The 11,756-nt window shown below is 42.1% G+C and overlaps 1 protein-coding gene across 1 annotated transcript; it reads left to right on the plus strand.

Moving 5' to 3' along the window:
* Positions 1-210: 210 nt before the first annotated feature.
* Positions 211-11,229, plus strand: mbtps2 (membrane-bound transcription factor peptidase, site 2). Its single transcript, XM_079576593.1, has 11 exons — positions 211-551; positions 2,128-2,276; positions 2,370-2,508; positions 3,496-3,599; positions 3,856-3,983; positions 5,040-5,158; positions 6,305-6,485; positions 8,372-8,478; positions 8,549-8,744; positions 8,843-8,918; positions 10,312-11,229. The coding sequence occupies exons 1-11, from the start codon at positions 477-479 to the stop codon at positions 10,532-10,534; spliced, it is 1,497 nt and encodes a 498-aa protein (XP_079432719.1). The 5' UTR covers positions 211-476; the 3' UTR covers positions 10,535-11,229.
* Positions 11,230-11,756: the final 527 nt, after the last annotated feature.

Consider the following 11,756-nt stretch of genomic DNA (forward strand, 5'->3'; position numbering starts at 1 on the left):
AAAAAAGAAAAGAAAATAATGAATTAAATAAAGATGATGCAACAATTAGGTGCAAGTGGAACAATGAATATATCATTATTTTACCTTTTTGTAATCATTCTCATTTATTCTAAATTCCATAGTAAATTCCATACAAGTCCTACACCTCCAGTCCGGTAGGGGGCGGTGGTGTTCTGTGGTGTTCTCTGCTCCTCCCCCTCAACGCAACAAATGACAGAACAACACGGAAGTTTTGCCGATGCTGATGATTTGTCCATTCAACGCATCACCAATAACACCACACACCCATCTTCGACCTCTCGGCATCCCTTACGCCTGACAACACACTTAAACACCCGGCTGGATATGGCTCATCGGAGGTAGGAGAGTGAAGGAGCGGGTGGTGGGGCGATGGGTACCGGCGTGCTGGCTGATTCTTGCCCGCTGAGAGCGCACTGAGAGCCCGCTGCTGCCGCTGCTGCCGCTGTAGATGCACCATGATCCCCGTGGGTTTGCTCATCGGCGTCATGGCAGGCTGGTGCGCGGTCTACCTGGCCGACACCATACTGAGGGTAAATACACGCTGTTTTCCTGCTGGTTTGACAGAAATGATAGTGATGCAAGCCCTCACTGTGTTGCAACATGCCCCATTTGCTTTATGTGAAGGGTGCGATGTCCAAAATGTGAACTGTCAACCATTCCCCTTTAAATTTTTGTGACCACGTGCATGTTTTGTTATAGTGGCATAACTTTAATCACACATACCTTTATGTTGCATGGGGGTAAAAGTGTCATAGATGTTCCTCATGTCTGTTTTGGAGCTTGAAATCTCTTAACTATTCATGCAATATAATAGAAAGACAAAATGCCATCTCTCCATGGTTCGTATCCTACATAAAGTCTGCTAACACTGTGGTTTAGAAAGGTAACAGCATGCCCTGTAATGCATGTGATGATTATATTAGTTGGGCAGCTCATATTTCAGTCTCCTCTCAGATGTAAACTACAGGATGGGTTTATAATGTGCAATGTGAACTGAATCTTAATTTAATCTGAAGACAGTTTTCCACTATCTTGTAGCCGTCTCTGTGGATATAATGTTAACAAATAAATGCTGGAGTCGACTGTGGGGATGTGCCCATATCCTCTTACTAGAGGAGCACATACAGCGGCTGAATATCCTTTTGGCCCCGGTGCAAATCCTTATCCTGGTATTATTAATCCACTTGTAACTAAATCACATGCACAAAATTGCTGGTGGAAAGTGTTTCTTCAACTGAATTGCTTTTTGTTGAAACTGTGTCACAAGGTCTCATTCATCACTTGTTTGAATTATATCCATTATTCACTTTCGGGTACCTCACGATTCGATACGCAATACATGGCTTACGATAAGGAAGGATTATCTCACGATACGGCGATACTGCGATAATCGATATATTGCACTAAAATAACCTATGATACATCACGATATCCCCACCCCCCCGCGCTACTTTTACCTTTATTTTAACATAATACATTCATCATTTACATTTCTTTTCATGTGTTTTGTACCCTTTTTATAAATGGGTCTATAGATCAGTCAGTGACTTCATTAACATTTAAATAAACAAGAAAGCACAGTCCTATTTAAAAAGAAATAAATAAACCCACAATTAATCGTGTTTATAATTCTAAATAACTATAATTAAAAGTAAATAATTATGTGTGACAGTGTTTAAAACCGTCGTGCTGCCCCCTGCTGGTCTGACTGAATTCTTGATCATTATTGGCCTAATTAATATGCATGACATCGCTCATTAATATGTGCATCAAATGTGTCATCAAAAGACATCGGAATAAAAGGTATCGGTATCGTATTGTGCCGCAAAATATCGCGATATATCGGAAAAACAATATATTGTCACACTCCTAATTCACTTCCTGTTCATCCTTCAAATTATATTACTAAGTATCTCTTATCTGATATCTGTCCATAGTCCTAAATACATAAACCTACATCTGTGGGCATTCTTCTAGAGTGCTCTGATGTGAACCATGTTGGTGAATAAGCTCTCATGCTGTCATCCGCAGTTTTCTATCATCTGACCCCTCTCTGACCCTGCACCTTCAGGCTTAATGATAATGTAAATGCGTTTCCTCCCACAGACGTCGCAGACCCACCGGATCAGTTATGAGTCCTGGTTGGCGAGTCGCGGCCTGATGTTGTCTCCGTTTCATGTTCGATGGCAAACCACGATGTTCAACCGGCTGTTCGCCTACTGCGCCCGGATCAGGCCGCGAGCTCTGTACATCTGGTCAGGGCTCGATCTTTTATAGTGCTTACTTTATTCGATTTGTTGGTGTTCTCCGTGCATTGAAACTGACCGTGTTCATCATCCCGTTTGTAGGTTTAACAGTGGTCTCGTTTTCGGAGTGGTGGCGATGGTGGGGTCAGTGATTCTGCTGATAAAGACGCTGCAGCAAACTCTGGCCCAAATGACCTCAGACAACCCTCGCATTGGGGGGCAGCAGACCCTGCAAGTGGTGGTGCGTTCACATGGAGCAATCTGTTTACTTTGATACTTTTGGAGTGTTGTGAAAATCTCTATTTACAGGAATATCAATTCTTTATCAATAATTTATTACAATGTTGAGGGTTAGACCCAAAATAAATGAAGAGGCAAAAGTCGCAGAAGTTTATAATATAAAATGCATTGTTATTTATGACTGTAGCCATCACCTCTTTGCAGATACTGTATTTACGGTTATTTTTAGATGGTTATTATTAGATCCACCAACATTCATCCACAGATTTCTCATCTGATTGGCAAAGCATAACTGGACTGTATTCCTGTTTACATGAACTCTGGTATTTCTAACCTTTTTCAACATATAAAGCAAAACAAAGATATTCAAAATACTCATACTTAGGTTAAGTGTGGCACACATACCACGGCTGCCAATGAACATAGGTCTTTTAGAGTCTCCAATGGTTCAAACTACAGAATAGTGGTATATTGCATTATGTATAAATGGTAATTAGGTCTTAAAAGAACAGGCCACGGTTTTTCCATACTGTGATATGTTCTTACCTGAGCTTAGATGAGCTGATACGTACCTGTCTGGTCTTTGAGCGCGCACTCAGTCACGCACAAAGACCAAAGATGTTGTTAGCATTTGGCCTCTCCCAGCATATTCCTATAGCTCTAAATGGGATGAAGTTGGAAGCTACCACTCTCCTCCACGAGCACAAAGACCAGACAGGTGCGCATCAACTCGTCTAAGCTCAGGTAAGAACAGTATGTAAAAACGGTGGCCTGTTCCTTTAAGTGGTCGATGATAATGACCTAAAATTGTTTTCATCCCAAAGGGAACAATAACCTCATTTTGTTATGATTTAGTTTTATCCTTAAATGGCATAAAGATCACAAGGACGTCTCTCTCCCCCTGTTGCTCGTCAGGGGATACTTTGCCTTTTGCAGAGGAGTCTCTCTTATGTTCCTTTAATTTATTATTTCGTTATTTTCTGTCCAGGTCCCAGGAGTGAACCTCCCCACCAGTCAGCTGGCCTACTTCTTCATTGCCCTGCTGCTCAGTGGCGTCATACACGAGCTCGGCCACGCGGTGGCAGCCCTGAGGTACGGCTCTCACGCTTCATGGAAAGGATGTGTTGCTATGACAACAGCAGAAAGGGAAAGATGCGCCGGGGATTACAATGCAAAGTAGTGAAATGGTTTTTCCACTGTGCCACTTTGATTTTATCGCAATATTCAAATCACAAGAAGCCATAATACATAGAAAAATCTAAAGTGTTCCGTCTAAGATTTACATTTTGCTATAACACAGCCTAACACAAAAAAGGCAATGTTAAAAATACCTCTTCTGTTTCTCCAGGGAGCAGGTCCGAGTGAACGGCTTTGGGATCTTTATATTTGTGGTTTATCCGGGTGCGTTTGTCGACCTCTTCACAACTCACCTGAACCTCATCTCTCCAACTCAACAGCTACGAATCTTCTGCGCTGGTGAGGACTTTTTATTCAGACACCTGCTCAAAAGGCACAAATAATGCTTTATTCGGATATAGACCTGTTTATTACATACAAATATGTACAGAGTAGTTTCCCTGGTCTGTGTTTCTATAAGTAATTAGCATTTGAATGGAGTGATGCTAATAATATGGGACTCGCATTAAACACTAATTGTTCAATGCCTTGTAAATAAATGCCCATCATTATTTGCATTTCACTAAATACAAAGCTTCATTCAACTGTAGAAGGTCACACTGAGGTCTGGCATTAGCGAGACGCATGAGCTTTAGCGCACATCAAATTATTTCGCTCCGCAATCAAGAAAATGATGTTTTAATGGAGTGCTCGGTTAAGCTGACAGGTATTCACTCGTGATAGTCGTGAATGTGATGGGTGTCCCTCTCAGGCCGCCGTAGGAGGCCTAATGGAGTTGAACAGCTGTTTGAACAGCTTGAACAACAAAGAGAATATTGTTGTTTCATTTGAAATGGCTTTAACTATAGTTCAGATGAAACAATGCTCTGTTGTTTACAGATACGGACGTGAGGAGGATTTAAACGATCAAACCTCAAGCTGTAAACATGAAATGGACGATTGTAGAAAAAGTTTCTCAAGCCGCCATCTGTACTGGATTGTTTTGAAGCACAAGATGTTTTGCTTTTCTCATCAACCGGCTTCGTCAGCAACTAATGATCTTTTAGCAGCAGGGAGATGGGTTTAACATAGTCTCAACTAGAAAAGTCCAGCCTGCTGCTTTGAATGATTATTGGAATTAACTTCACACAGCACATTATTCCATGAAAGCAGTGATATTAGTCAGCATTATTCCTGGAAAGCCAGTTTCTGAAGTGTCCTCTAGATGGCAGTAAAGGCTAGACTAGAACAATCTACCCAGTTTATTCAGAGAAACTCAATTTTCTTCAAGTAAAAATGAGATGTTTTACAAAAATTGAGGGAAACAAAGCTGATAAATGTCAAGATTGCGCAGGAGTGTCTATGCTTGGGTGTGTCTCCATGTCTTTTATTTTTAATGTCACTTGTTTCTTGCAGGTGTTTGGCACAACTTCATGTTGTGCGTGGCGGCCTTGGGCTTCCTCTTCCTGCTGCCTGTGTTTTTGTTTCCCATGTACAGCACTGGAGCTGGGGCCTTCGTCACTGATGTGATTCAGGTCTGTTTGGGCATTTCACTTTCTCAATAACAAATGACAGAGCACACAGAGCAGTCAGCCGCGTCTTCAGCTTCTTCAGTGCAGTATTGATTTTTAAGGAGAATTGAAAGCGAGAATCATTTGTTTGCATTTAGGCATAGGCTATTACTTTGTGGTGAAGTTATTATAGTGTTTTAACCTCTTGCGCCTTAACCGAGCACATTTTCTCCAGTTCAGTTTTACCCAAATCTAAAAGCTTCTCGACTGGAGCTCAGAGCCTATTTGAAAGCTAAGACTTACAAAACATTTTTGCATTTTTGTCGTGTTTTCATAGGTTTTTTTTGTAGTGTTTTTGCCGTTTTTTGTTGCTTTCTTCATCTCTTTATTTCCTTGCTTTTTGTCGTGTTTTTGTCATGTTTTTGTCACTATTTAGTCATGTTTTTGTCGCTTTTTTATTGTGTTAATATTGCTTTTCCGGCAAGTTTTTGTGGCACTTTCTTTGCTTTTTCATCCTGTTTTTTCATTGTATTTTCATCCTTGTTTTCTTTGCTATTTTGAGGCTTTATTTAAAGGAACAGGCCACCGTTCTTCCATACTGAGACATGTTCTTACCTGAGCTTAGACGAGTTGATATGTACCTGGTCTTTGTGCATGCCCTCAGTCACGCAAAACGACCAAAGTTGTTGTTAGCATTTGGCCTCTCTCAATGTATTCCTATAGCTCCAAACTGGGGTGAAGTTGGAAGCTACCACGCTCTTTAACGGGCACAAAGACCAGACAGGTACGTATCAACTTGTCTAAGCTCAGGTAAGAACATATCACAGTATGGAAAAACGGTGGCCTGTTCCTTTAAGAAGCTTTCAGATTTGGGTAAAGCCAAACTGGAGATAATGTGATGGTTCAGGCTAGAGTTAAGAGTGTAGTACTGCAAAAAAGAGGTCACACGCTCTATTATTTTGTTGCTTTGTCCTTCAGCTTTGATTACAACATGCATTCACTGTGTGATCTTTTGATCCATTCGTTTTTCAACAAGTTCTTATCGTATTGATGATTGGAGAGTGTGAGCACTGTGCAAAACCTCCTCCAGCACATCCCAAAGATTCTCAATGGGGTTCAGATCCATGTGTGTCTTTTTTGCTCAGCCAACCTTCCTCCTCTCCACCCCAGGGCTCTGCAGCGGACGGTCCCCGAGGCCTCTCCGTGGGGGACATCGTGACCGGGCTGGAGGACTGTCCTGTCTCAGGAGTGGAGGACTGGACCCACTGCCTGTCCCTGCTGTCCCACGCACCACAGACCGGGTACTGCGTCGCCTCCGCCAGCCTGCAACCCAGCTGGGCCCACGGGCGACGTGAGTGCAACATGTGTAGCTCCAGTTTGATAAGACGCATAATCTACGACAGGAAATCTGAAGCACGAGGTTTGGTCTCTCCACATCTGGCCTTTTTTTTCGGGGGGCTCCAGCTGTGTGTCCGTGGGCACACGCTGTTGTTGTTGCGACTCACTTTTGGTTAATTAAGTGGCCAGAAACTAATCCATCACTGGGGGAACAAAAGCTGCACCGTGTCCTCGTGACTACCTGCCAAAACCGTCTCACAACTCCGCAGCAGATCTGGGAAAGGAGCCACAGTCTGTCTGCGATAATTGTTTCATCTGTTGGTGCTGTGATTGTGTTGTGTTATGTGTAATTGGAGACGTGTTCCAATTAAGGAAAATACAAATGGTGTAAAATTTCACATTATGTGCTTGGGGCTGAAGCGTTGTTTTGTTGGGAAACAAGTGGAAACTGTATCGAGCATTTTAGAAGTCCTGACATATATTAAATGAAATATTCAGGTCATTTTAGGACATCTTAGCCGTGGTGTATTCTCTATATTGCCTGGCCCAAGATCTGTAGTCTGGGAGCGTGCGTGTTCTCAGCGATTTCCCGGTGGGCGTGATTGACAGAGGGGATCAACAAATTAGAGGACTTCGAGGACTTCCAACGCTGTTTCTAGCTCCAGTTTTAGGGATTTTGTATTTAACAAATGATTTAAAACAGACGAAAGAGCAAAAGAAAAGAGTGTATCAGTCGCAGCGCTGCCATCTTTAATATTTTTGGAAGAGTGCGGAGACGGCTTCCATCTCTTGTCTCTCAATCTGTTATCAGCTGTCCAGACGGTTCTTCTTTTGAACAGACAGGAGGAGTGTATGGCTGGCCGAGCAATACTTTATGCAAGTTATGTACATGAATCAAAAAAGGTTAAGGTAGTTTAGAAAAATATCTCTGTGCACATGACTTCAGTAAATCAGTTTAAACAAGGCTAAAAACAATATGGTTCCTAGCAACATGTAGTTTTGCAGTGAAGGCAATTGGAAGAAAGCAAGGCAAATCTATGTATACAGCACATTTCATGCACAAGGCAACTAATTGGCAGTACAGCGGTTTCCCCCCTGGACGTGGAGTTTGCGTGTTCTCCCCGTGTCTCCTATATGTCTCTGGGTACTCCGGTTTCCCCTACCACTTAAAACATGTGCAGTAGTCCAGGATGAATGATGTGTGTGTGTGTGAGTGAATGCATGGTGGTGGTCAGAGGGACCATTGCTGTGTGCAGTCGCGACAGCTCTTCAGTCAGTCTCCCCCAGGGGAAACTGAAGCTACAAGGGTAGCTTGCCACTTAGTTTGGAGTGAATGTAAAATTGTCTCATGTAAAGCGCTTTGTGACCATGTCTGTGAAAGATGCTATATAAAAAAACCTCTTCTTCTTCATTGTGCCTTACAGAAACACCAAATACACACAAACACAATAAAATGTTGTTGAAGCGGGGTCCAAACTGTTTTTGTAAAGGGCCACATATTCTGTGGCTCCTGTTTTTATTGTTTGTTTGAGTTTACTGTACAGTGTCCTAAGGTGTTTTGAAAGGTGCTTTTGAATTAACTGTAGTATCATTATTATTATTATTATATTGAAGTGTATGGCATGTTGGGCCACATATCAGTGGTCAATGTGATGTAGAAGTTTGATCCGTTTCACACCTTTATTTAGGCCTGGAACTTTAATGTAATTTCTCTCTCACAATAAGCTGTTAGATTTTGAGGTTTTAACCATGTGGAATTTGCCACCAAAACCTGACCTGAGCAAAGCCTTACATTAAATCTTTTACAATCAGTTTGAATAATTCCTTTTATTGTAAGTCTTCTACTTTGCATATAAAATCCTGCTGTGTCATGATCCCTCTGTCTTCTTTCCCCTGTAGCGTACAAGCGCCTGGATGGGACCATTGACTGCTGCAGTAACAACAGCCTGACAGACCTGTGCTTCTTCTACACCAAACCACAGGGCAGAGGCGTCCGGGACAAAGAGGTAAACCATCCTCCCCTGGCTTGTACAGGTTTATCCAACTTCTTGAATCCCTCTCCTCCTGTGCCCGCAGTACGCCTGTATGCCGGTGCGTAAGATGGTGACGGGCAGCAGAGTTTGCCGGACGGACGAGGACTGCGCCCAGTCTCAGATCTCCAGTGTCTGCGTGACGCCGTCTTTGGAAAACCAGACGCGCTTCATCAGGGTCACGCACCCCCCGCACTCGCACATGCTGTTCGTGGGGTACCCTCCGCACCTCCACCACGCCGGTACGGACACGGAGATTTGCTGAATACTCTGCACTGAACAGGAAAGCATTTCAGGGTGTAGTAACACTTCTTTTTTTTTTTTTAACGTTTTCTTGCAGTGAGCTTGACGAACTTCGTTCCTCGGTTTGGTTTTCTTCATCTGGACCTGCCTGTGTTTATGGAGACGTTCTGCAAGTATCCTTTAACTCTGGTCTGAACTAAAGAAAGACACTTCAAACATGTGTCTTAATACATATGAGCTGTTTTGTAGAAAGGTTTAAGGTTTTCAGACAGGCCTCCTCTGTGTCTGTTTTTAAATCTCTTCTCAAAACACACTTGTCACTTTGGCCTTTCGCACAGATTTTATCAGACTTATATTGTTTGTATTGTTCTTAACACATTGAGTGCTGCGCTGTTTTGGGGATTTAGCTGTTGAGTGCCAACAAGCCAGACAGTTTTTTATATTTGTAACAGCACAGCGTATTCCAGGTTATAGCTATGGACACAGGCTATGGCTCGTTTGAAAGGTGAGTTCTAAGTTCTCCGTAGGTGAAAACAGTTTAATACTACGTGCCTCGGTTCCTGAGAAATCCTAAGCTAAACAGAGGCTAGTTTTGATCAAAATCACCAATCTTTTTCTAGAAACGTAGATCTCACGTGTTTTATGAAACACAACTTTCACTCTCTTCACTGGGCTGTGATTGAAAACAGGAGCTTCAGAAAAGAACATCGACTATTGAGAATGTCTGGCCGTGAGTTTTGTTTGTTTTAAGAGAACATAGAGGTGAAATATTGTGACAAAAATAGGATGTCGTAGTGACCCGCGGTAAACAGCGCTCGCGTCTGACACAAGGTTTATTTTTAGAACATATAAACCTATCGGCTTGTTGACCTCATTGGTCCGTGATTATGAGGCAACTGATAAAAAATAAAGAGCGATCTGAAGCACAAGAGATCGTTGTTCTGTGCAGGAGACGCTCTCTGCTCTCACTTCCTCCTCTCTCTCTGAGCACCGCATCGCTGGGCGGGGCATTGAAAACACACAATGAACTATTAAATGCCCAGATGAAACGTCAAATCGTTGATCTTCATTTATTTCAATTCTGTTCATCACAGAGCTCCCAAAATTACGGTGTACTAGAGCGTCCAGTTGCGTAATGAAAAAAAAAAGTGACAAAATGTTACAAAAAGATTAGAAAGAAATTAGAAAAGTGTGAAAAAGCACAAAAAATTAACAAAAAAAGTGCAAAGATGTTACCAAAAAATGACAAAAATGTGACAAACACCACAAACAAGCAACACAAAAGTGATGACACCAAAAAAGAGTGATAGAAAAGTGGCACAAAGTAACAAAAAGGCAATAAAAAGAAATGCTACAACGCCACAAAACGCAGGGAAAAAGATCAGTTTAAATGAGTTTTGCAAGTCTTAGCTTTCAAATGAGGTGTTACTCTGGCCTATAGGCTGTGAGCTCTTAGATTTGGGTAAAGCTGAACTGAAAGTACACTGTAGATAAAGGTCTGAGGATCTTCTGTTTGGAAACAATTGCCTGGTTTTCTCTTTATCGTCCTGATCCCGGCCCTCTCAGATATGTGGTGTCACTGTCCGGCGCTCTGGCCGTGGTAAACTCCGTGCCGTGCTTCGCTCTCGACGGGCAGTGGATGCTCAACGCTCTGCTGGAGGCCACGCTGGTTACCGTGGTGACCGACCGTCAAAAGCGCGAACTGATCGGCTTCTTCCTGCTGCTCGGCGGGAGCGCCCTGCTCGCGGCCAACGTGGCTCTGGGCCTGTGGATGGTCACGGCTCGGTAAACGCCTTCTTCAGCGCAGAGAAGATTTTAGCAGGCGGATTTTGGGGCCCCGTGTTCGGAGCCCGAGGACCGTTCAACTGTGAACCGGGACGGACGCAGACCTGCAGATTTACCCAAGTGCTGCCAATTTTTCGGGAGACTTTTGAGACTTTTTCTGGACCTTTTGAACCGGACCAACAGGGAAATCATATATACAGGTTCATAAACAAAAAGCACAGATTAAGGTCATGCACTGAAGCCCTGCCAGTCAGACTTTAAACAGTTTTACTCTCTATGGACAAATACACGTTTTAGACTCACAACAAGGCCCTGTACTGTGAAGATATTCTCTCCTGCCTCGTTTTGATATAGCAGACATGGATTTATTTGCAATTGAGAACCAGTACTGTTAAACAAGCTGCAATAATGTAATGAAATTCAAATGCAGTGTTTCTGACAGCAAGTACAATGTAATATATGTGGTTCCTATAGATCTACTCATCTTTTCTTTTTACAATAGTTTTGGAATATGTAACTGTAGGTAGGGCTGGGTACTGGTAAGACTAGATGCAAGTTGGTCATTTTATGCTCACTACTGCCACCTCAGGTCTTAGGCGTAACTGCAGCTTCTATATTTCAGAGGCAGTTGTGGTGAACAGGTCTGAGCTCATTCTACACATTAGGACATGGCTGGAACATGTAGGGGGAGGAAAATATTTAGTTAACATATTTAAACTACGTATAGTCCCTTTAAACAATACCAGTTAAAAGAAAAAAAGGGTTATGTACTACTAGTATAGAAAAAATATAAGATATAAAAAAATCGAAAGCATTTACCGATAAGGAATATACAATCATTGTATTGAAAAAATTGAAAAGAAGAAGGAAAGTTTAGAAAAGAAGTGGAAAATTTGGGGGGAATTGGGGGGAAAATACAAAGAAAAATTGGGGGAAATGTGGAAAAATTGCTGGAAATGTAGGGGGGAAAAATAAAAAAAAACAACAACAACATTTAGGGAAAAAATGGCAAAAACAAGAGGGAAAATTGGGTAAATTTGGGAGAAAAAAATAAATGAAAAAGACTGAAAAAAAAAACAGGAAAAATTGGGAAAAATGTACATTTCGGTGGAAAATTGGGGAAAAAACATGTTAAAACATGTGGGGGATTTAAGGAAACAAACTGGAAAAAATATTTAAAATTTTGGTATTAAAAACATGAAAAAATTGGTTAAAACTTGGAAAGC

This window comes from Gobius niger (genome assembly GCF_951799975.1).
Source record: "Gobius niger genome assembly, chromosome: 18".
NCBI classification, from domain to species: Eukaryota; Metazoa; Chordata; class Actinopteri; order Gobiiformes; family Gobiidae; genus Gobius; species Gobius niger.